The sequence below is a fragment of the Falco peregrinus genome, chromosome 7, assembly GCF_023634155.1.
Source record: "Falco peregrinus isolate bFalPer1 chromosome 7, bFalPer1.pri, whole genome shotgun sequence".
In the NCBI taxonomy this organism is placed as follows: Eukaryota; Metazoa; Chordata; class Aves; order Falconiformes; family Falconidae; genus Falco; species Falco peregrinus.
In genome coordinates this window covers 35,867,456-35,894,152 of record NC_073727.1, presented here as the reverse complement: position 1 = coordinate 35,894,152, position 26,697 = coordinate 35,867,456, and the positions used below count along the sequence as shown (strand labels likewise).

At 39.1% G+C, this 26,697-nt stretch overlaps 1 protein-coding gene across 11 annotated transcripts in view; it reads right to left on the bottom strand.

Annotated features, from left to right (window-relative positions):
* Positions 1-26,697, bottom strand: part of L3MBTL3 (L3MBTL histone methyl-lysine binding protein 3) — an 84,366-nt gene that overhangs the window by 20,681 nt on the left and 36,988 nt on the right. For all 11 annotated transcript variants that reach the window (XM_055810175.1, XM_055810180.1, XM_055810184.1 and 8 more), the window contains 7 exons: positions 22,645-22,736; positions 21,941-22,092; positions 11,899-11,975; positions 10,410-10,495; positions 7,984-8,094; positions 6,238-6,352; positions 3,624-3,726 (listed from right to left, as the gene is read on the bottom strand). In XM_055810175.1, the coding sequence (XP_055666150.1) occupies positions 3,624-3,726; positions 6,238-6,352; positions 7,984-8,094; positions 10,410-10,495; positions 11,899-11,975; positions 21,941-22,092; positions 22,645-22,736 (736 nt within the window). The remainder of the gene's footprint in view (positions 1-3,623; positions 3,727-6,237; positions 6,353-7,983; positions 8,095-10,409; positions 10,496-11,898; positions 11,976-21,940; positions 22,093-22,644; positions 22,737-26,697) is intronic.

Sequence of the window (26,697 nt, the reverse complement as noted above, 5' to 3'; positions counted from 1 at the left end):
AATACTGAAGTATTTTTTAATATGGATTATTAGTCTTTATGACTGCTTGGAGTATTTTGCAAACTTGTGTGAAGCCACAAACAGGTCTCCTGGTTTAGCTGTACTGGTTGGAAATGTTACCAACCCCAGCTCCTCATTGCCTTCTAGGTGCAGGCTATTGCCAAGTGTTGCTAAGGGATGAGGCTGTATGGCAGCTTCAGGAAAATTCACCCAGATTTGCTCAAACTATCTTCCTTGGTGCGTTAAACAAATAGGTTGGACTAACTGATGGATTAGACTTTATCTAAAACCGCATTTGCTGTAAGTGATACGTGATTAGCAACAAACCTCCAGCAAGAAGGTCCTGACAACAACTGGGGGATGTATGCTTTTTCTTCTGCGGGATTTTTAAGTGATGTCTTTACTTCAGTTGACTTTATAGAAACATTTTTAACTAGTCTGGAAACAAGTGACCAAATTTTCTCTTCCACAATTTACAATACGTTTATCACAATTTACAACACATGTTTATCATTAAAGCATTCTTTCTTAGGAGGAAGCTGCTTCAGCAGTCTAAACCTGACTCAAGACTAGCTATGACGGATTTGGCTGGGGCCAATGATCTTACATAAAAGATAAAATGAAACTTGAGACTGGCATCAAAATCAGAGGAGAATTACTTCAACGAAAAGATAACAACATTCTGCTGAGCTGAGGTTTCCATGTTTCTGTGCTGTGGTTCTCTTACAACACAGCCTCCACCACGACACATTCAGTTAGTTCACTTTGACTTACACATAGTGCGTGTCAAGTTTCTGGTAAAATTCTTTATTCATGGAGTGCTGACCCAAAACACTAATGACCTGTTTACAACTGACGGCTTTGCATTACTGCTTAAACTCGAAATATCATTGTATGCATTAAACACCAGAGAGCATACAATTCACAATCATATGCAGGTGATCTGCATAATGCTAGCAACCGGCACACCAGTCTCAGTTTCAGCTGCGCAGCACAAAACCCTAGATCAACTGGTGACAGATACCAAGTCCTTATCAACATCAACTTTTCCCAAAAGTAAATGCTTTCACCTCACTACATAATTAATCACCGAGGCTTTCATCTGGTTCCTAAGTTACAAGCTTTCAAAATTATTTCAGAATTACTTAGCATTTTAAATTATCATCTTTTCTGCACACAGGCATTTATGCTGTCGATAGATGTTGTGCCTCATCATGAAAAAAAAGATAAGCATGCTTAAATACATTTCAAGGTTGCCAAGATAAAAGAGCCAAGGGACTGCTACCTGATGTGGATAATTATACCGATTTCAAAATGCCTTTGTTAATTCAGGAAAAAAGTGATGGTACAATGTTAGAATTTTGGGGGTGACCTGGACCCTCAAGTCTGCAGACTGCAGATAAATAACAAATCTCACTGTTTTCCTCAGAAACGCTCAGAAAAAAACCCACAATATCAGCACACAGGGCAAAATGATACAGTTAGTGAATAAGACACTTAATGGTGTTAATTTATTTGCTATGAAACAGCAAATACCTGTCTTATGACCAACAAAATCTCTTCAGTTATATTTTTATAACCTAGAACTATCAGTTAATGTGCAAATAATAGGATTGCTAAGACTGCAGTAAAAATAAACCACAACAGATTTCCCTGAGTTTGTTTCTCAATATTCAGGATAAGTAAATACAACAACTTTAAATAGCATGGAAAATCTAGTTATAAAAGCAAAGGCTACATGAACTAACTAGACATATAGCTCTTACTCATCCCTTCCCTATGAAACATACAGAAGTTTTAGTGCCAATGTTTATTTAGAGAGACCATAAATTAAAAATTTTTCTGACATAATCACTTACGGTTTCGGGGTTTTTTTTGTTGTTGTTTTTTGTTTTTTGTTTGTTGTTTTGTTTTTTTTTTTTTTTTTTTTTCCCCCCCAGTTTCAGCCTTGGGCTAAGAATGGGTTCACCTGATTCTAAGTATTTGAGATGGGACACAGTAAACAATTGGAATTTATTACCTTACAGGCCAGGTGCATTCATAAATCACGCAAGACTCAGTCTACTGGAATATGAAATAAAATGGGTCACAGCTAAGCAGCCAGGAAGCTTTTGAGGCAAGTCTAGTTTACTTTACATTTGCAGTGGGCTAAGAACATGAATGTAGTAGGTTACCAGATGCTAAATGAAGGCTAACCTCTTAAGTACTAACTCGACTGTTTAAGGAGTTATCCTACTGATTGAGTCCAACAAAAAGGGTAAGAACAATCTGAAAGACAGCAATGCGGCATACTGTGTCATGACACCACCACCACAGCTCATGTTGCAACAGGTTTTGTCACTGGAGCTAACCTAGCCATGCCCCTTCCTGGAGATAAAGCTTGTAATAGCAGCAGGAGTTCTTCTGCGTCCTAACAAGACAAACACAATGCCCTGCTGTGGATAGGAAAGAACTTCTTGCAGCAAAAGATGCCTTTTGCACACTAAACATGTAACAACACAGTAAGTTTTGCTGGCAGGTATCTTTGTTAGGGACGAGTCAGGACTTTAACCTCGGCTGATATGTCATCAAAACCTTGTAGCATAACTCTAGTCACCATGACAATTCTCTCACCAGAACCAAGAAAAGTTAGCTCTCCCATTGCAGAGCTAACTCTTGGATCATGGTAGTTCAGTAATATGTTTTAAAAACATGAACAGACAAATAACCAAATAGCCCTCTAACCATACGAGAGCAGAAAGTACAAAGTGATATGCCATCTGAGGAGTCATGGAAAAAATCCAAGAGAATTTCTGGAAGCTCAAATTTGCAAAAAAGTGATAGGATTATATTTATGATACTTAAATTCTCAAATTAACATGTTAGGTTAACTCTATATCCCTTACTAAAACATTCAGGATTCACCTCATACTGTATTTCAAAAATCATCAATTTTTGGCTTAGTAACTGTTTCCCATTTACTGTCATTGTCTCTCTGTCCCCCATTCCATTCTTCCATGCTGCTGCTCTCCCTATGTCAGCTCTTGTCTAGGACAGCTTGGGATGCCCACATTTCTGCACTGTATTTCAGGTGTTCAACAAAAGCATCTTTAGAACCACTAGGTACAAACAGCAAGTTGTTCAGGCTGTCATTCAGGAATATGTCAATTGGAATTCCCTTTCCAGCATTTTTCCAAGCCATCAAGCAAATCCTCACGCCTACCAATCAAGCAGAACAAAAACATCCAAGCCATAATAAAATTAGTGGCCTCGTATTTCAAAAGGTTCAAAAGTTACTGCTTTACACATATCTGTCCATAACATCTTGCAAGTTGAACAGCAAACCGAGGAATCCATGTAGGAATTAAATACAGAGCACCTGAACCTCTCAATTGTGACAAAAAATTATGTTCGACAAATCTTATCTCAGCACACCCTGGTGAAATGAAGTTACAGATTGCTAATGTTTATTTCAGCATGTTCACCATGGCAACTGAAATAATTGAATATTTAGGTTTACAAGATTTCCTATTTTTTTCCAGCTTGGATCTGTTTTCTTATGAACAACAGTTAAAAAAACAAACATGTACACACATCGCTCAATTGAAAGAATAACATTACAGTTTCATAGCACATACCCATACCTATGATGGCCGATATGTCTTGCTCTTTTAATGTGCCCAACTCCTTTACATCCTGCTGTGGGACACCCTCCATGCTCTAAAGCTTCCACCAATTCCAAAGGAGCTGCATGTCAGGGGAAAGTACATATGAGATTAAATAAAAGTATCTAATCCTTAAAAGTTATGTAAGTACACAGGAATAGCAGAGTAGCACAGTAAACATGAAGAATAAATAAGTAAACAAAATCTTATTTTAAAGTAATTTAAAAACACATTCTGCAAAAGCGTGATGGAGGTTCAAACAACCTAATCCACTTACTCTGTGTGATTAAGTCTCTATAGAAGAACCACATCGGTATAAAGAACGCACATTTTGGAGGAACAGCATGACTTCCAATTTCTCTCCTATTAACTACATGTATTTGGAACCTGCTTGTTTTGCAAAAGCACAGACAAGGTTATCCTGCTGTTCCTGAACATAGGAATCTGTCCACAATGGGTACTGACCTCCTCCATTTTTAGCCCAAGTTTTCCAGTGAACAAGACTTGAAAACAAAGGCTGAAATTGCTACTAAAAAGAATGAGCCATCAGGATATTTTTGACATTTTTACTTTCATGTGTCTATCTTTTTTTCATCAACCTGTAACAATGACACCTGCAGAGACATTAAAGCATGTAGCTGTCAAAACTAGCTTTGATGCTCAAGCAAACACAGTATATAACCCACAGGTTCACAGCAAGCAGGGGACACGTACTCCACCACAGGAAATGGAGAACACCTGCTGCACATCTACAAACATGCACTCTCTCTAGTACTCGTGTTACTTGAGAAGTACATGAACTTGTACCTCCCCCTACACATAACAATACTGACATAAAAGGTTTATTTAAATAATTTTTCCTACATGAAAGACAGATTCTTACTCGCAGATGGATAGTGAAAGATGGAGAATTATTATGTATAATTAGGGCAGTCCAAAAGCATATTTTAACAGATGTTCCCACTATGCTGTTACAACACTACAACTACACTGAATTCCAAAGATTTCTATAGGCTTTAAAATGGTGCAGTGAATGATAGAGCAAAAAATTTTATCTTTTCTACCTGTATGCAGATCTGACACCTATAACCTAACAAGTTAGTAGACTCAAAGGAAGAGTTAACTAAACAGGGATGTTTTGTAAAGGAAAGTCCTGTCTTACTGATGTTCTGGTTTTGCAAAGACTAGCTTCCTACAAATGTTCTCTTCACTCAAAAAAAATCAAACTCTCTGCAAATGTACTTTAAAATGGCTGTCCATATTTATGCAAGAAGCCGCTGCTTGCATCATTGTGAAACTAAGATTTTTATTTTTTTTTCAATCTTAGGTAACAAAAATGTTGCAACCTTATTCAGCTCTTTTGCCATATGATACAAATTTTACTTATGTCGCCACAGACTACTATTTCCCACTGGACTGTTCCTTCATTCAGTACAAGGATGCACATCTCAGATTAAGAAACAGATATGCAGCATCCTGTCTTCTCATTACACACTCTGTGCTTTGGCACTTACCACACTATTGAGACTCTGCTTTGAAGACAGAATGATTAACTTCCTAACAGGCAGTCATCACTGTACCACTGGAATGCTCGGAAAACTAATGAATATACTCTGATGATGCTCCTGATAGGAGACACTTCTTCTTGACATTTCAGAGACGCTGAATTGAGGTACTGAGATTTTCAGGTAACACATTCACACAATCTGTATGCACCTTACCTCAGTTATTTTAGATTTAATTTTTTATCAGAGTACTTGGCATTGCTCAGCATTTATTCCCAAGCACAGCTCTTTCTGATCACAGTTACAGCTGTGAACGCTCAGCACTTGTGCAAACCATACCTCAGAGTCACAACATAAAACAATCCCAGAGAAGATCACTCAATTAAAAATCCTCTGTTCAAAGTTTGGCTAAAGTGATTTTACTACCGTTATCCAGAAACACAATGGCATAGGCAGGGATACAGTTACCACAAAAGTCTCTTCTCCATGCAACCTTCAGTCTCATTTATGACAGACCTCCCTCCTCTTTAACAAGTAAAACAAAATCCCCAGAGAGGGCAAGCCAGTAAATTCAGTATTATTATTGGAACTATGCTTCTGTTAGATTTACCTTCAGTGTGGGCGCCACTAACTCCTCTTTGCTCAGCTGAATTAAAAAATCAAGTTACCTGGTTATGAGGATTTGCCACAGCATTTGTGCCTTCTCAGTGCAGTCTGGACTCCTTTGAGCTAAAAAGCACACTAACCTTCAAGAGGATTTTAACAGTGGTACCCTATCCCTACTGAATGCCACAGCAGTTTCATCACTGGCTTCAAGGTCAGGATTTTATGCAACAGATCTTTGTCATCACTTCAGGTTTTGACTGTGGTTCTTATGCAAACAAAGAAACATTTTATTTCCATTACAGTAAGGATCAATCTACTAAAAAGTAATTAATTACTGACTATTGATCTTGCACTAAATGTAACATTTACATTATTTTGCATATCCTAGTTGCTATGCTTACTGGGATAGAACTGGCAGGGAAAAAGATAGCACACTACATGTGCCTTTTAACATCATTACGTTACAATGTGATTTCTCTTACTAAGTGGGGGCTGAAGAGGGTGTCCAGTTTTTGTACACCAGCCTGCAGGATGGATATCAGGGCTATCTACATCAGTCCAATAGTCATAAATACTATCCCAGCCATCAAAATGAACCTAAAATAAAAGAGAAGAACAAAACATTTTACATCAGAAAAATTCTCTATAAAATCAGTTTCCCTAAGTAATCTCTAAAAATGGGATGTCCATTATTGAAGTCACTTTAAGAGAACTGTCAGAGTTACACAAAAAATACATGTGCATTAGATTCTGGACCAGGCATACTGTCGCTGAAGGGAAGAGAGAGGTGTCGTGGTTTTTTGCTGTCTTGCATCATCAGGCTCAAACCTCAGAAATAAAGCAGGACAAGTTTAGTTCTCACATTAATACTTAAATTAAGCATTAATTTCTGCCTTTTTTTTCCCTCAAAAAAAGTCAAAAATCCAAACATCTTTTAATCCAAAAATCCAAACATTTTTTAATCTCCTGTTTGAACAGGATTTAGGAATAGCAGAGCAGTAAGCAAAGGACTACAAAAGAATTGCATTTATCCATAAAAATATAAACCAACAAGTAAAATTTTTACTAACATCAGACTATACAAGATAAGGAGTTGAAACGGAAGAGAAAAGTATGTGACTTCCCAGAAACCCACCAGTATGGGCTATACATGTGCTTTTTTTCAGGTGAAAGCTAAGTATCTTCAAATCTTACTTGAAGTCTGTACTAGTAAATAGCTCGGATCTCTTATGCATGCATGTGTGGATGCATGTACACATAGATACATACAAATAGAGCTCTTTCAACATATGCTACAGAGTCAAATTACCATCCTAGAAGTTAAAAATCCTGTCATTTAAATAGATTAGACTGGATAAGGGTTTGGTTGGTTGGTTTGGGGGTTTTTTTGCATGACCAACTTAGAGTTTAGATAGAAAATGCGTAGGTGTAAAGATATTAGTTTTGATGACTCCCAGACACCAGTTAATTCAGATTCAAAATGAAATGTCAGGTGTTATTTTCTGCTTGAAATACGAGGTACGCCTAATCTGTACAAACTGCAAAACCAAGTATCTTTCAAATCCATCTAACTGGATATCTGGAATACACTAGCCCTTCTAACAGTAAAGTGCTTCAGAGCATAAACTGGTTTTGTAAAACACATGAAAAATAATTCAAGCATAACAACTTCTGGAAGTTTGCAATTCCTTAAAAATACATTATCTGAGATTAATCCAATCTAAAGTCCGTAATTAATATAAACTTCAGAATTACAGAAGTCACTGGCAAGACACGAGAGATCAGGGTTATTTTCTCGTGTCTCACTTAGATGTCTCACCTCTCCCTGGATGTTTAAAGACACAGATTCAATTAACCTAGGCCGAATATTTTATGGGCCCTAACACAAACATCATAGCAGACCTTTGACACTTAATATTAAATCATTGCATTTCTTGATAGAATAGACAACTGTCTTACAACAACTATTCCCAAAGCAATTTTCCAACATATTGAACTCTGCTTTATAATTACCTACGTCAGCAAATGTAACTAAGGACAATAAAACAACCCCTTCCAAAGGAATTACATGCATATTAATCAGCGAAAAGGATGAGCAAAAGCTTAGCAGGACCCAACAATGTGACTCATTTTGTCCTGTGCTCAATTTTCCAACCATAGGATTCTGGTTTTACAAAGTACTCATCAGTGACTCAAGCAGGGCAGTACAGTAAGACAGAGAAACTTACTTTTATTCTATAATCATCGGTATCTACAATGGTTGCTACTCTGATAAATACTGGATTTCTCTTGTCAACCACTTCAAGTTTCATGTTTTTCTGAAAGCCATGAGAAGGTTTCTAGAAAAGCAGAACAATATTAACAGAAGAAAACCTCAAAAATCTCACACAATAGTAAAGTATATAAAATCCATAGAAATTTTTGTCTTCATTTTCTCAGATCTGCCCTCTCCCTCCAACAAATCCAAGCATAAAAACGTAATTTAAACCAGTGTTATTAAATTAGAAAAATTAAGTAACTACATTGGGATTCCAGCTTCTCCTGGAATGGACAGGATTCAAGCCATGCAAGCAAGTTAAATGGGGATCTTTATTTTAAATCAGTTGGGTTTTTTCCTAAATTCCCTAGAGGAGTTTTCCCAGAGATTTGGTCAATGGTTTCATGTGAACGATGTATTACATACCAACAGCTTGAAATGTCTATGAAATTGTCCACAGGAAACATATTTGTGCTTTTTAGTATGTGTTTTTGCTTTGTGAATCAAATCTTTTTCAGTCTCCTACTGAAGACGTTAACCCATGGTATACTAATAATAAATACTTAGAACAAACACCTATTTTGTAATCCTATTTTGGCAGAAAAGGTGTCTTTGTTTGGAGTACCAGATTTTATCTCTGCCATCTACAGCTATGAATTTTAAAGCAAAAGATATTTCCATTTAAAAGGAACATATGCAAAAAACAGATTATGTTTTTATTCTAGATTTCTAGAAAAATAACATAAACTGTCTCTTTAAGACTTTCCAGACCATTGGTGCTTTTTTTTCAGCTCAGCTTAAGAACTCTGTTTTCTCCCATAATCCAATATAAAATACTGCGACTGCCTCAGGAAGACTTCACCCAAACTCCAACACAATCAGCATTTTATTCCCAGTAAAGCTGCTTGCTTGTTGTTTATCACAATTAGTATTAATATGGTTGTCATTATATTAGTTCAGAAAGCAGGGAGGTGTTTCTCTGGCTGTGAAACCACAAGACAGAGCACAGCTAACCCACATGTAGTCAAGCTCTCCTTCGCCTCCATCCTCAAAGCCAGCCAGCCTGGTCTAAGCTAACTTGTGGGACCTACACCATCCCCAGACACTCCCTGCTAGTATGGTTTCTGGAGCAGGGCTGAGCCAGGCCAGCTGGCATTCTGCCCGCTTAATGCTGTCAATGCCTGCACACCTGTGGTATGTTCTGTTCAGTTCTCCAGTGCAGACACAAACAGACAGACCTTGCTGGCTGGAAGACCCTGTGGGCCACCGGTGGGGCATTCCCACTGCTGAGCCTGCAGGGTGGCTGTTGCCTGAACTCAGGGCGGCAACATTAAAACATGGATGCTCTGGGACAAAAAGAAAATGTTTGCTTTTAGCTTGATGTAGCCAAGGTCACAGGCCTCCTCTGTTTTGCCAAGGACTATACCTCTCAAAAAATAACCAAACATCTTCCTAATCCTCACTCTGAGTATTCTTGCTAAGACCGTAAGAATGAGTCATGTCATTAAGTCAGACATATTTTGGGGCGATAAACTGCAGCTCAGTAATAAAGTCTGGTGATCTCCTGATCCCACGAACTGCTATAAGCACCACACTTCTGCTTTCATTAATCCAGCTCTTAGCAAAGCGTTATTCAGAATTAGTGACCCTAGTCGGAAAAGCCGAGTCAAATAGGTTCAGTGCGCTGTGAGACAAGGGGCTGGGAGCTACCAGCCATCTGATGCTGGCTCCTAACAGCAATCCTGATCTGCATTACTGACCAGCCCACTTTCCTCACTGAAATCCTAAGAGCTCATGAAAGATGGGTGTCACTGAAAGAAACTAGCAAGTACAAAGCTAAAAGAAAAGGATGTTTCCCACAAACATCATAGTTACGCCTGTGGATGCTGCCCATGTGCCCTACTCGCAAGCTCACAGCTGAAAAAGCCTGCTGAAGGGTATTAAAGACAAACACCCTCTTGGCTGCTGCCAGAGACAATGGACTAGATGGGCAACCAGACTGACCTCCTAGAACAGTTTTTACATTCTCACTCTATTTACTGCACCATTTAAAATGTATGGATAGAAATACATCTGTTCAAAATATGATGACTCACTACCTACCTCATTATTTCTAATAACCAGGCAGTAATTTCCCATAGCAAACTGCATTCATTAGTAATATTTTGTAGCATTTAATTCCATTTATAATGATTAAAATAATAAAGTAATAGTGATTTATAATAATAATTATCTGATTTCTAACAGTGAACTGAAAACCTGCATGAAAACAAACCACCTATTATGCAACTAATTAACTGGATACATTTGGAAACATGGGAACACCATATATGTATTCTCTTCTTTAATTAATTACATGCTTTTCAAAGCATGAAAAAAATATAAGCGTTTTCTCACCACTTTAAAAGCCCTTGCAGGTGCAGGTAATGAACTGGTTTCTTCCAAATACTTCTCCCAAGAAAAATGCTTAGCGTGTGGATAATCTGGCACAGAAGAAAAATGAGCAAAATTAAACACAGCAGTACAAAACCCCAAAATTGATGTCTAATTTACAGAATGCCTAACGATTTCATAATGCTGTTCTGATTTATGCTTCAGATTTATAAAATAAGTACAAGAAAGGCTATTCTAAATTGTCTCTGACACATTCACCATGCAGGTTAAAAAAACTAACAATCTCCTCATACACGATACTCAGTAGCTAGCAGAAAAAGTCACAATTCCTTTGGATATGAGAATATAAATAATGTGGACTGAAAAAATCTGTCCATTCAATTAAAGAAATTATTTTAAGTATTATAAAGCTAATATTTTACAAACAGTAATTTACTGGCAAGCACAATCTAATCAGTGATAGCTTTGTACCACTTTAGAGCACACCTGACTACTTGTTACTCTTTCGGCGAATTTCTTTTAACTGATTTTCTATAAAAAAGCCTGGACATTTACGATATGAAAAATTTACAGATATCATCAAAGAAGATGTTGCCTTTTTCAGAAAGTGTCATGTTTATAAACACTTTATGCAAGAAACACAAAGACAGCTTTGCTCTTAAAGAAAAGGCAGTGCCTGTCCTTTGCTTTACTCTGCACTAGAAGTTTGACGTTTAAACATTATGATTCATAATCTAGAACAGAACAAAACCAATTCAGATTAATTTTAAAAAGGATCTCACTGAAAAATAGGCTGTAATTAACCTCCTGACAGATTGCTTACGACTTTTCAAGATTGCTGGCTATTAGAATTTCTGTCAAAGTTGGTTTTAATTTTCCATTTTCTCAGACCACAGATGGCAGTTTCCGCAAGAGAGCATTTAGATCATCCAGCTATACACAACAGTCCACAAAAACAGTGGTGGTCTTATATTTCATACTAATTAATACACTTTCATTCTTCTGTATCTCTCTCATTGTGTCTTCTTCCCTTCCAAAGAGCCCTTACAAATTTGATTCCTTGATCATATAAGGCAATCTTCTCATCAACTCATTATCTTACATATTTAGTTCACGTGAAGATGTTTTTCTTATGCAACAATCTCACACACCTAGAATTTGTTTCAGCAGCATTTTCACAGTGTGTGTCTCAGAGTAAGTGAATACAATCAGCCAAAAATACAAACTTGTTCAGATGCTAAGGGGTATCTTTCATGAATAGATGTCTCTCTACTGAAGCAGCATAAATGTGCATACCTAACACCTAATGCCTATTGTACTTCTACATTCACTATATTATGTCCTGTAAAAAAATGCAAAACCTCTCAAATTCCAATTCTTAATCACCGAAAGAAAAATTCAGAAGAGGTAACAATAAGCTTATTGTAAGTTGTAATGCTGCTACCTCACTATAACCTCCTTAAATCTTTCAGATGTGTAATAAGATACAAACCTGGTGGAGTGATGAGAGTTCTTTTATGTTCTTTACACCATCCAACAGGATGAATATGTGGACTAGCTGCCTCACACCTGGTGGAGCAGGAAAAAAAAAGTGATTGATAATGTAGTTCTTCAGGAAGTCCTATTATGCTTAGAAAACGAGACATGCAAAAAAGATTTAACAAATTCCAGATAACCTATGACACCTTCAATTTACACTTAAACTACTAACATAATCTGAAGATATGAACATATTTAGCACACCCTTGTTACCACTTAAACAAGCATCAGGTTTTATTTACAATGTCAATGGAAGATCAAAAAATAAGTCCTTTAAGTCAGTGTTAGATCCATTTAGGAGATAATAATATATAATAATATAATGCTGGACCTGAAAAATTCACATGTAGACACTCTTGGTAGAAACATGTTGGCTGGTTGCAAGAACACAGTAATCCCATCAAAGACAGATGGGGTTTTGCAATGCCAAGATCAAAACTTTAAACCAAAAGCTTAAAGATCTTGATTAATGGTCCAAGTTACACCTGGGAGCAGATTAGAAAATCATGCATAACTGCAATGCACTGTCAATAACAAGTACTAATTCAAAACCAGATTCTGAGTGGTCTGAATGGAGCTATAAACAAGTTATTATAACCCAGCAGCACATAGGCAAAGTACGTCTGAGAAAAAGTGTTCAGTAAAAAAGAATAAAACAGCATTTTAGGCTCCAAACTGCCGGGAAGAATCCCGAAATAATCAGTGATCCAAGACAGCAAATTGCTCTAAAAAAAGCTGATCAAACTCTCTTACTCAAGGGACTAACAACTTTTGATATCCTCCGTCACGTGCATCAAATTTTGCACTAGTGCTATTGCCTGTGGCATGCTACAAGAACCACTGAAGACTAATTGAGGCAGTGTGAGCTACACTTGACATGTGCTGGCATCTGTCTGAAGCAAGGAGAGATCACTCTCACTGTGCTCACTGGTTCAGTTACATTGTGCTCAGAAGAAAGTGGCAGTAGGTCCTGGCTATCAAGCTCTGTTAGCAATTAAAAAAAAAAAAAAGACACAATTTTATATCAATTACACAAAGGTAACTGATATAAAAGCAGGTAAGAAAAAAACGAACATTCAGTATTATTAAATTATTATATAGAGTATTATATAGAGAACGCTAGAACTTTATTACATTTGTTTTATTATTTCATATCATAGCACATTATGTACAACATAACATATAATCTATAAGATATGTAATGTATATGCTATAATTATTACATAATTATGCAATATTATTAGGAAAAAGGTAAGACTGATCTACAGGAAAAGTAAAATGCCATCAGACTCTGCTGTGAAACATGCACCATCCCTATTGTCTGCAGCGATACCTAATAATTGTTTTTGAGTTGGCTGAACAATTAACAGTGATTTTTAAAGAAGTAGGTAATACGTAGTCAAGGTGACTAAGGAACATCATGTTGACACAAAGCATCCATCTGATTATTCTGCATGGCACTGCACTATGCTGTGCAAACATACTGTTTGCTTCTATTTAGCTGGAAATTATGAAATCCAACAAAATGCAGCCTGAGTAAGTTGAAATAACTAAGGCCTTCATTCCACATTCCCCAGTAAGAGATCAAGAAACCATGCTTAAGCAGCCAAGCGGCATTCTAGATAGAAACACCATCTCTCCCTCCTGCTGAAGGAATGCTGCATTCCAAACACTTCTCAAATATTTAATGAGAAAAGAAGACAAGCAGAGAGCATCCATGCATGAAGACATGTATTTCATATACAATAATCATTGCATAAAATACTGAAATACTCATGTGATCCAGTTTCTATTTAATCCTTCACTGAAGTCTATGTCTCAAATGTTAAGCTGGAGAGTAACATGTATTCTCTTCCTTTCCCCTCAATCCAAGTTACTAATGCAAAATACCTAACATGGGTCTGTTCTCCCTGACTGTTGTAATACAATCATTACCTGCATCTACCCAGCAAGTATTAGCATTCTGGAAGTTCATATTAATGAAGTTCCCTTAATTAGCAGTACTAATTTATATTTTAAAAAAATATCACATTAATAAAATGTAACATTTAAGAGGGTGCAATGAACTGTGCACGATAGAAAAAGAAGTTGAAGGTAAATTAGCAGGCACCCTAACATCTTAAGGCTCAGATCAAAATGCTAGGTCTGCTGATCTTGAATACAAACATCTTCCAAAGACTGCAGAAGGAAACACAGTACAGAAGAGACTCTAGACTGAACCCTGGGCTACTACCACATTGCAGGTTTGAACCTGTGCTGCATAAAAGAAAAAGGAGGACCATACCATATTTGGAATACTGAGAATAACACTAATTTTATTTTTTTTTAAAAATCTGAGAAGTAATTTTACATGATGTCTAAAGTTCAATATGGATATACTTAACAGAAACGTAGGTTGGGTGCCTCAGACGCACCATCTCCGAACAAGCACTCCTCTAGCCTTCTACCTAAGAGTCAAGCACTAATGATGAAAAATACTGGCCAACCTACTACAATTATCTTGTGGCTTTATGCATGAAACAGCTCTGCTAGTACATCTTTGTAATGACGCCAAACAGATCAACTTCTAGCAGATAAGACCTACCTTTGATAGACTCTCTAATGGCTCTGACAACAGCCAGGGATTCAGCTTACTTCCAGAATACCAACCTTTTGTCCTACTGCAATACATAAAGCTATACTATATGTATTTATTATTTATAGTATCACACAAGGTACTCTCTAAATCACTGAAGCTGCCATTAATAAAAGGAAACAAAAGGACTTCTGTGATAAGTTTGCACTGTTAAACTCAGCAGCTGACTCCTAGGAACACCTTGCCCCAAACAAATCGAAGAGAAGGTGAGTGCTTCAGGCTCCGTCTGTTCTCTTCCCTTCTCTTTACAATAAATGTGAAGGGAAGCTAACAAGCAAGGGGACAATACTGCTCTCTTCTACCCCTCTCAAGTCAGAATTTTACGTGGAAGAATTTTTCATGGATGAAGTATCCTTCTGCACTGGAAGGACATATTCTCTTACTTCCTGAAACGTTTTGCAGTAAAGTCCAAAACAGTATTATACTTAAAATTATGAGGTGAACTTGTGAAAACACCCACCAGGACAAACCTTCTAAATGCACTTGTTCTGCTTTGCTTTTTCAAGCATAGTTTGAACAAACATTTTTATAAAATTCTGAAAAGTAAATGCCACTGCACAAACTTCTTGAATAAGCAAGCATTATCATCCATTTCTCTTGATCTGAATTTAACAATCCGTATATATGAAACAGATTTTTTGGAAAAATTAACAGGACAGCTTCAAGAATAAGCAAGTGACCAAGATATGTCGCAATGAAAGATCCACTCATGGAAGGTGCTCTGCCATTATAGTACTGGGAGCAAACATGGAACACGTAGCAACAAGTGCTACACACCACAGCAGTGCAAAATAGCACTATAAAGCATCCACAACATTTTGATTTGCTTTAAAAGAAAACCGCAGTCATTACAGATGAGCCCGTTGGAAACGTCTGTAACCACTGTGGTCTCAGGAAAAAAACCAACCCTGTTCCGCAAAACCAGGTCACACAGTCCTTCTTTACCTACTGATTGCACACAGCCTTTTAGCTTCTAACAGTCCATTTAACAATAAATGTAGAGATCAGTAGAAGTCAAACACAATTTAAGGTAAAACTATTATGCTTTAATGTGTGTTATTTCATGGACATATCATCTAGTTTGGAAGAACAACAATCTATCACACTAAGCCCAAGACTTGTCAGCTGGAATGCTAAAGGCTACTCTGACTTTTCACATTCAATTTGCTGCATCCCACAGCTTTTTATCTCCTTTGTTCCAAAACAGAAGGCAGATCACCCGGCTAACATGCTCCATAAAACATGATGATCCATGAATTGTTAGGATGCTTCCTAGGCCAAAAAAGGTGACCACCACTAGCAGGAGCTAAGAATTTTGCATCTCCAAATCTACCTACCCCTGGACCACAGCAGAGCACCACCACCTTCCACCAAGCAGTGGAGTCACCGGTGACACAGGCACGCTCAACTAATAAAGCAAGATTAAAATGTCCACACAATTCATGCCACTTGCCATCCATTCCTTCTGCTGTGTGAGAACAAGCAGACAGAAAAAGGCATCTATTATCCATACTGGAAACTGAAGCTAAACTGAAGCTGAAGTGAAGCCAAAAGCAGCAGAACCTGCCAGCTGAACCCATAAGAGAGCCACGCAGAGGGACAGAACAACTGGCAGCTCTGCTGAGTTACGGACAGCTTAACTACATGTTAGAAAAGATGTCAAAGCAGGGAAGAGCTACGCAATGTGAAAGGTCAGGAAGAAATTCTGCGATAAGGAAAGCTAAGGGCAGCTGATGACATGCCCCCCTGGTGGGTGCACCACTCTGTGTGAAAGGAGCATGTGTGCAGTTCAACTGTCCTTAACTGACAGCAGGACGGCACGTCACAGTGGGAGTCTCAGATATGGAAGAAGATTTAGTATTTTTCTGTTGGTCACTGTCAGCTGTACTGTTAATTTTTCAAAAAAAAAATCTGTTTCATATATACGGATCGTTAAATTCAGATCAAGAGAAATGGATGATAATGCTTGCTGTTAAAAAAATGCATATTCAATTCTTTTAGAAAATTATTTTCCAAATGGGTCTCCATCTGAAGATCTGGACAGAGTTTTTATTTAGTAATTGGCATGTTCTTTAAAATAAGCTGTATGTGTTATACTCATTTGCTGTTTTGAAATAATTTCTGAAGTTCTATTTTGGGGAAACAAACCTTTTGGTATTTTGATTTTCACTTTACTAAACGTAGATAGAATCTATAACAAAAGTGTTATCTATGAAAAACTGCTCACACGTTTGTTAAACATGCATAAATAATAATATACCCTCAAGAATGCTACTTATACAGCTTCTTGATTGTGAGAAGTCAGTCATCTAACTGCATAAAAAAAAAAAATAAATAAAGGAAAACATAGAAACCATCCTGCAGCCCCATCTAGTGTATAAGTGAGAACACTTCATCACTGACAAGTGTAAAAGCAGGTTATTTTTAAGTAAAGGCTTCCCAAAACGTGGCCCATGGGGTTATAGTATGCATCCAGAGGTGGTTCAGCAAGCCACATAACCATATTTCCTATTTAAAGTCTGATAAGACAGCTGCATGGTGATTTCCATGAAATTGCAGAGCTTTAGGGTCAGAAAATGGTCCATTACCAATTTAAATAGTTAAAAGCATGCACTGTGACTCATGGTTTTTTAAGATTGTTTTATCTTCTTTTTGACATAAAACAACCCCTTCAAAAAAACCTGTTCCTTCCAAAGATACAGGGGAACAAAGTTAATTATCTCAAAAAGGTCATGGAGAACTGGAGAGGTGCCTGAGGACTGGAGCAAAGCCAGCATCACTCCAGTCTTCAAAAAGGGCAAGAGGGAACTACAGGCCAGTCAGCCTCACCTCCATCCCCAGAAAGGTGATGGAACAGCTCATCCTGGAGGTCATCTCTAAGCACCTGGAGGAAAACGAAGTTATCAGTAGCCAACGTGGATTCACCAAGGGGAAATCATGCCTGACTGATCTAATAGCCTTCTATGATGGAATCACTGGCTGAATAGGTGACTGGAGAGCAGTGGATGTTGTCTGCCTTGACCTCAGCAAGGCCTTTGACACCGTCTCCCGTAACACCCTCACAGGTAAGCTCAGGCAGTGGGGGTTAGGTGAGTGGACAGGGAGGTGGGTTGAGAACTGGCTGAATGGCAGAGCTCAGGGGGTTGTGGTCAGCAGCACAGAGCCTTGCTGGAGGCCTGTAGCTCGTGGTGTTCCCCGGGGCTCAGTACTGGGTCCACTCCTGTTCAACTTATTCATCAGTGACCTGGATGAAGGGACAGAGTGTACCCTCAGCAGGTTTGCTGATGATACAGCACGGGGAGCAGTGGCTGATGCAGCAGAAGGCTGTGCTGCCATTCAGCGAGACCTGGACAGGCTGGAGAGCTGGGGGTGAGGAACCTCAGGAAGTTCCATAAAGGCACGTGCAGGGTCCTGCACCTGGGGAGGGACAGCCCCACGCACCAGTACAGGCTGGGGGCCGACCTGCTGGGAGGCAGCTCTGTGGAGAAGGAGCTGGGAGTCCTGGTGGGCACAGCAAGTTGCCCATGAGCCAGCAGTGTGTCCTGGTGGCCAAGAAGGCCGGTGGGATCCTGGGGTGCATTAGGAAGAATGTGGCCAGCAGGTCGAGGGAGGTGATCCTCCCCTGCTACTCTGCCCTGCTGGGGCTGCATCAGGAGTGCTGTGTCCAGTTCTGGGCTCTCCAGTTCCAGAGAGACGGGGAACTGCTGGAGAGGGTCCAGCGGAGGGCTACAGAGAAGATTAGGGAAATGGAGCATCTCCCTTACGAGGAAAGGCTGAGAACACTGGGCCTCCTTAGCCTGGAGAAGAGAAGACTGAGAGGGGACCTTATCAATGCATACAAATATCTTGGGGGTGAGTGTCAGGAGGATGTGTCTGGGCTCTTTTCAGTGGTGCCCAGCAACAGGAAAAGGGGCAATGGGCACAAACTGCAGCACAAGAAGTTCCACCTGAATAGGAAGGAAAACTTCTTTACCTTGAGGGTGACAGAGCCCTGGCACAGGCTGCCCAGAGAGGCTGTGGTTCCTACATCTCTGGAGACATTCAAAACCTGCCTGAATGTGACTCTGCAACCTGCTGTAGGTGAACCTGCTTTGGCAGGGGGTTGGACTAGATGATCTCCAGAGGTGCCTTCCAACCCTCATCATTCTGTGATTCTGTGGAAAATGAAACAAGATGAGCACAACTTTTAAGGACTTAACTGTTAGCAAAGTAGTAGATGCTGGTGGAGAACAGAACTGGCCTCAGTCTCACACCAAAATCCAGTCCTTTCCAAAACTCATAGATCAGAAAATGGCTCAGAAAATCAAAAGCTGGTGTGTCTTCGCAAAGCACTTTAGAAATCGTTTTTTCTATGCAAGATAGACAGGAAAAGAATGGTGAGAGAAGCATGGGACATTGTATTTTCTAACACTCCTGGTAAGCTGATCCCAAAAGAGCTGACTGTAGCACCTTCTCTGCAGGCAAAGTTCAGACCACGCCGAGGATGAGGGCAGCCATAATCCTCTGACCTAGCAAGTTTGGGCTGCAGCATATCCAGCATGGCCATCACTCCATCTCTCCTGTGGGCAAGCAACAACAAGCTAGCACAGCTTAACCCCCTTCACAAGCTCTGGCAGTGTTTAGGTTTAGTCAAAAAAAAATCAGGAAGCTGAGATGACATAAGTCTGTGTGTAAGAAAAGATGCAAGAGAATGGAGAACCGAAAGCCAGCATGGACCTGTAGTTAAATCACAGTTCAGATGTACCCAAAGATTCCCAAATGCTACTTCTAGATTCAGACAGCCATAAGAAAATTTAGAAATTCCACCCACAGGGAATGTCTTTGGCTCTCAAAGAAGTATTATTTGTTTCATAAAAGAAGATGGGACAGATGGCAAGGACCTGACGGCTTGTGCCATATAGGTCAAAATTCTCCTTCCTGAAGGAGTCTTTTAATTTGTCCATTTTGTTCACTCTGCTTCCTCTAAAAGCCACTGGCAAAGGATAATTTAACAGGATTTATAAGACACTGAAAGTATCACCACCATGCATTAAAGAACTGTAGTTATGGCTAATTCTGGCCAGGGTACTTACTTTCAACCATTAACGTATTTTCTAATGCTCAGGAAAAAATCAGGAAGGGTATCTTCAAGCTTAAAGCCTGAAGCCTAATAAGCTTACGTGATGGTAACAGATTTCTGTTGCCTGAAGTCCAGCAAAGTCAGTCAACTGCCTTTTACTTATCCAAGAAGAGGAAAGAATTTTTAACCTCAATGAAGAAGTTCAATCTACTCAAACCAACTAAATCACAAAAGGTATACAGAAAGAAAAGGTGTTTGAAAATCATCAACTACATACATTAAATACATCATTTCTCCTTCGTTACAATTCTGAGATTGAAACCTATATGCAGGCACAGGGAAACTGTGAGTCTCCACTCTGGGTAAGCCCAACAAAACTTTTCCTTTTTTGTTACAGAAATAAGTTGGTAGGTTTTGAAACTTATGCACCTAAGATATTTTAAGGCCCCTACAAACCTAGTATCTAAAATTAAAAATGTAAGTGGGATGCATTCAGGATGCATTTTCAGGCTCTCTTTTGATCAGACACTCCACTGTTATTTTCATTTGCTGTTCTTTCTCACATTTTCTTTCCTTCCTCCTCTATTCATTCTTGATCTCCATCATAGCAATGCAGAGAGGTAGGCCACGCCACTCAGGACTTAATTTCAACACACTTCCAGCAGCATCTTCTTGCTCCTTCCAGAAAGGTATTTTTACAATTTCACCAAGAGAAAAAATCATCAGCTTGGCTTCAGTATAAATATAGCTCCAGTGATTTCTCACACACCTATACATTTTCTACTTCTATTTTCCCTCATCCTTTAAGCAGATGTTATTTCATACATTCTGCATACGAAATTCAGAAAGCCCACTTCAGAATACTATGACGGCAAAAATGTAAAGCCTTGTTATATACTTAAAAACTACTTTTCCCTCTTCCAAGATCAGTAGGCAAAATTCCTGTTGACATGGGAATATTAACGAGCCTGAAATTCAGTGTATGTCTGCTATACACAGTTTTAGAGAGATACCTATGCTACCTCTGAACAAACTACAGGTTATTTTGCATTATGTTTGCCCTAAAAGCCTCTACCTAACTGCTGTTTTCATTATTAATTAATGGAATAACTGTTATCAGTGAGCATTCAAGTATCAGGTAATTCAGAATACCTTTTCCCCATCCCCAGTTTCCTGCTGGTTTGTGAGGAAATGTATGTTCTGTGTTACTTCTTTATAGAAATAATCATTAATTTTTCTGGTCTTTGATTCATGGCCTATTATCTTGACACTCAGTCCCTGACCTCATTGAACTACCTGTTCACCACTGCTTCAATAATTTAGTTCTTCTACAGCTTATTTGTCACGTAGCCAATACAATCATTATTTCAAGAGATGGACTCACGAAGTTTTGAAGTTACATAATAGTTTCTCATTGACGTAGTGCCTAAGCAGTCATCAAATATAGATGAAAAAGCCCCTTTCATTTATTTTTACAGGCTCAACTATGCAATTAAGTTGCCACTGCTGAACCCAAGACGTGGGCTTACAATGCTGTACGTGTTCCGCGGTAACTTACTCTTCGAAGAATGTAAGGTACATTACTTTGCTCTAAATGATCTGCCAAAAGAAGATGCAAGTGCAAATACAATCCTGCACTGTGACAGCCATAGGCTGAATCTCCTTCAGTACCTTTATGCTCATAGTATGACCTACTCCATTCACTGACCTTCCTACATAGATACACAGAGCCCTCCACCATACAACATGCAGAAAGGCCATCTCTAACACAGATCAGGATAGCAGAATCCCAGTTTTCTGAGGAATGTAGAACACAAAAGACCAAAACCAGGTTTTGCCAGTATCCTGATGACTTACAGAAAATGGCTAAGGTTCAGTCTGAACAATGTAAGTGGATCAAGAACCTTATGAAAAAATGCAGCCCTTCTTTCAGTTTACAACAATATGTAAACCTAATTCCAAGTGCCATTATAGTCACATCATTATGGTGCACACTCTTCACTACAGGTATCAACCTCAGAAACACTATGTAATTGAAATGAGAAATTAATCCACAACTCCAGATGTAGCAGCACACATGAACACTCATTTAGCACAATTCAAAATTGTTTATGTGCAATCTGACATTGGAAATTTGATTCCTCCGGTCTGCCACTGAAACATACTTTGGTGGTCATGATTACAAATCTAGCAAAAGTTGGTATGGTAACTGTATTGACAGTCTGGAAAGTATCACAATAGTCCTTAAAGCTAACACATTTCTGATACGTCTCACTAGGATACAAAACACAAACATCATACCAGTAGTCGTAACTCTCATCCCAGTTGTCAAAATGAACCAGAAAACGATTGTCCACCATGTCTGTTACCGTAGCAACACAAATGAAAGTCGGATTCTTCTTGTCTACAGCTTCCAGCTTCATCCCCACTCGAAATCCCGACGGAATCACTGTCTACATAGAGAAAGACATTTAATTGAAGATGAAGACTACAAATCCAGAAATCTCCCCAGTGTCTACAATCAATATACTCATGTCATTTCTAAGTTTCCCAATTAGCTGCTCCAACAAAGTGGCAGCAGCCTAATTAGTTGACATGAGAGATGTTCAAACACAGACTCATGGTGTATGAAATAAAAAAGCTCTAAACATGCTGCTAAAATTAAATGTGTTGGTTTTAACTGTCTTAGATACTCTCTCTGAAAGACTGTGCTTGTTCCACAACTTTATGGTGCAAGACACAGTATTAGTAACAAGTCTTAGATTTCATTTAATATACTGTTTCTGAATGTCCCACATCAGATGTTTAAACAGAACAGTTAAAAATTAATGGATCAGAATTACAGAGGCGAATTGAAGTGGAGATTGTTATTCAATTTGTTGTAACCTTTTCATCTCAAACTTCAGGTCTCCAGTCTGCCATCAGCAAAATATGCTGTGAGTCTCTACCACACACATGAGCATGCCAGCAACTTTCCACACCATTAGTAATAATTGAGTACTTACTGCATTCTGGTTTTCAAACAGTGATTTAGGAGCAGCTTGAGCCTTGCATGCCTTTAGGTATGAGGGCCAGCTGAATTCTTCTTCCTTATATCCTAAATAATGGTCATAAAAGAAGGGTGAGAAATGACAGGCATCAGACACAAGGTGCATGCAGGTGATTTCGTCATAATTGGTGAAGATTTTTTTCCCATCTAGTTCTGAAATGTTTCGTACAATTTCAAAACTGAAAAGATTATGCACTGTTAACTATCTATTCTAATTTTATATAAACTACACTGATAAAATTTACTTTAAAACTACATATTAATTCTATCCCAATATGAACTCAGCAAGTCTCTGAGGGAGCACTGGTTTGGATTATTAGAAATTTTAGCACGACATACCTTAGAGGAGCTTACCGAGTTCAAAAGAAAGTCGATGAAGCTTTTCTTATTTTATTTGGGCATCTGGTATTACAAAGAGGAATAATGTTCTCTACTTATGGCTGGCTGAACTTCCTTACCAAAATGTCAAGCTTTCTTTACACTAACTGAGGAAAATACTCTGCTTTCTTGAGCTGCACATTATTAGTTTCTTATAGTTGGCTAGGACTAACATTTGAACTGTTCCTAATCTTCATCTGGGAGGAAGAACAGTCATATAAATAAAGCACCAGGCAAGAACTCAGCTCAGTCTCAGTTTCACCCTCAAAAAAAGAGCTGGGGAGCATTTATTTCAAAATCACTGCTCTATCCCTGATCTCTGACCTCGTAGTCCTGGCCATCAAGGGACCTGAAGGTCCTCAAGGACCAGAACATCTAGGGGCAGCCTAGGAACTAAAATCTGTAATTCTACCAGGTATCAAAAATCAGTCTCAATAAGGTTATCAGTTTTATACTAAAATATCTCTCTCCCTTCAAGCAATCCTCTCCAAGTGGCACAGGTTACAAGTCACCTCTGTGTCTCTCCCCAAGAAAATGGCACCTTACCTCCTCTCTGCCTCGCAGGCACCAACTAACTTCCCTTTGGTGGTCTGACTGACATGCACACAACCAAGCTCGGGGCAAGCGTTCTCCAGTTGCTTTTCAGTTTGTTGCTTCTACTTCAGAAAAAGCAAAAGGCCTACAGGCCCCAAAGCTCTTCCCACTATGTCAGTCAGTCTAAAATAAAAAATTCCCTCCTCCTGCAGACTTCACCCTACTACACCCTCTACATCCTACTATCACTAATACAGCGTGATCACTACTAGCTTTAAAACAGCTCCCTAGGTTCAAGCAAAACAGCTGCTTACACCATCAATGCCCCAGGACCCCTTATGCATTTACACTGTAAACTCTCCCCTGCATGGACTTTCTTCATTTTTAATTCTATGCATACAGCACTTGGGAAGAAATCTAGATTTCTGTTGACAGTTTGCCTCTTCTAGTTTCTTAGGGAAGAAATAAAATTATCAACACTATATTGAACTGCATAAAATAATTCACAAGAAGCTGCTTGTACTTCAAATCTATAAAACAATGCTAATATTTGGAAGCAAATAGTCTTTTTCTTTCATTCTCCTGTTAAATAATAGTTGCAGAAACATCTATTTTAGTTCATATGTTACAATCCAGTAAAACAAGACCAAAAACACCATAAATTTCAGTGAGTAATTGCCTTTACTGAAATGGGTCACCTCTGGACTATTTGAAATGTTACTCAAATATGCTATAGACAACAGCTCTGTTTAACCTTCTGAGAATCTCCTATTTTCAAAGGAACTGCAAGTAAAGAACCCTTTAACCTCACCTTCTCTGCATATGGATTTCTCACTTTTCATTTTAAATACTAGCCAACGTAAATCAACCTCCAAGTCTAAACAATGATACTTTTCTTTATACTCCAATTGTTTCTTATTTTGATACACTATAACTGCAGATCAGTTGAAATATTTTTAAAGGAATGCGGTACCAATGCTTTTAATTTCCCCTTTGTAATTTTAGAGGATATTCAAACTTAACTCAAAGCTCACAGCAGACAACACCAAACTCCCACCTACTATGTGTGATGGGATCAGGTACTGGTACTGGGACAAAGTCCAAGAAAAAAAATGGTTTTGGTAGACTGTGAAACCATTTCTGCACAGCGTGGGTCTTCCTGTCACCAAATGAGAACGGGGGATCTCTAGCTCCTACCTCATCTCTCAGAAAAGGACCAAAGGTGAACTTGATTTAGTCACTGTAGGTATGGAAGAGTCAATGCAGTTTTTATTTTGGGACCTTTAGTAACAGACAGTTTTCAAGGCTCTTCCCCTCTCTGCTGATGGCAGAACAACTCCTCTGAAGTTGGCTTCAGAAGACTGGTGGCCTCTGCTGCACCAACTTCTCTCTTTCGCACCCAACTGATTCTTGGCTTAATCCAGGCAAAAGCAGTATTATCACGGCAGAGCCCATGATAATTCTGGAAACACACACATATCCATCCCCTCTCTGCAGGTTTTACCTGAGCGAGACAGAAACACAACCTCGTCTGCACACAGAACAAACAGTGTCCTGAAACACCACCTTTTTTCCCTCCTGGGAAGCCCAGCTGGGTTTTGCTGCCCCCTCCACTGTGGGAGCCCCACCGCAGCCACCTGCTGCCTCTGCTGTCATGAGGATGGGAGGCACCCTGCCGCGTGGCCTGTCCTGCCTGGCAGCACGCAGAACTACCCACCCCTTACGTTCTAATAAGCAAGGATATAAATACGTATCAGAGTGCATCTTGACTAATATTCTTCCTTTCTCATGTCCCTCAATCTCCCCCACAGTCCTCTCCCATCACAACACATAGCCTCCCATCCCTCAACAGGAAAGATCAACTGAAGCCTCTTTGGAAAGTTACCCACTTTCACCTCCTCAGAAAACAAGGAGTCAGTTACTGAGCCCCCAAATCCCCCTGGAGCACACTCTCCTTACAAGCCTCCCCTGTGAAGCAAGACTCTTCTGCCCAAGCTTGCAGGAACAATTAAGCGGCGCCACACTGCACAGAATGGCAGCAGGAGTATCTCTGCTCCTTTCTCAGGCCACCAGGTTCCAAACTGTTTATGGTTTACATCATGAAGGTCATAAATTTGCACTGTATCTGGAAAACGAATGGCTACTAATGCAAACCTTTGAGTTCTTCTTTGAAGTGTCCTTTATATAAGATACTGTGCCACTATGTCCTAACTGGTATCAGCTTTAGTGTCCATATGATTTGCAATAGGCACTAAAGAAAAATAGTTAGTGAAATGTCATACCACAACAAAGTATAAGCAACCTTATAAAACCCCACAACCTGATAAAAATGTACAAGAAGCCCCAGCAACCTACAACTGGCATCTTCTCCCTTCCCTTGGAACAACAGAACTCCACAACTATCAGTAAAATATGAGTAGTGCAAGACCTCCTGCTGAAAACTAGAAAAAATATGTCTAATTGATGAATGGCTGTTCGCCCTCAGTCTCCTTCCAATGCATGACTACCATACTGCTTGCTTTTCCCTGTTCATCTTCCATCCTGTGTGCAAGTTCAGCTTGCACTGAGGACAACAGAGTAAGTCTCACGAGTACCAGAGCAGGTTTTGGCAGTCGCACGATACCTCATCAATGATGAAATGGTTTACTGCTGAGGTGAAGCAGCAGCCAAGTCATACAAAGACCAAAATATTTTGAAGGTCTTGGATAAAAACATCAGAGAACAGTCTTGCTATTCAAAGTCAAGAATATGTCTTGGAAATAGTAGGAGTACATGGCTGTGCAGGACTGACAACCAGATTCCTGACAATTCCCTTCATATCTTCCCCTAACTTGTCTCCCTCAACAGCTCTGATAGGCTTCAGGACTTTCTTAAGTCAAAGATCCTTCCACCACTTCAGAATGGTGAAAAAAATAAACATAAAAGAACAAGCTTCCCACCAACTTAAAACGAGAAGAGAAACTGAAGAAACTTTTCATAAAAGTGATTCAGAGAAAGTAACTTTCCTCCAGCAGCAATAATTCATGGTTAACAAAAGGTTAAGCTTTCTAAACCAGGCATTTAAGATGGAAAAGATAACAAACCTTTGTCATAGATA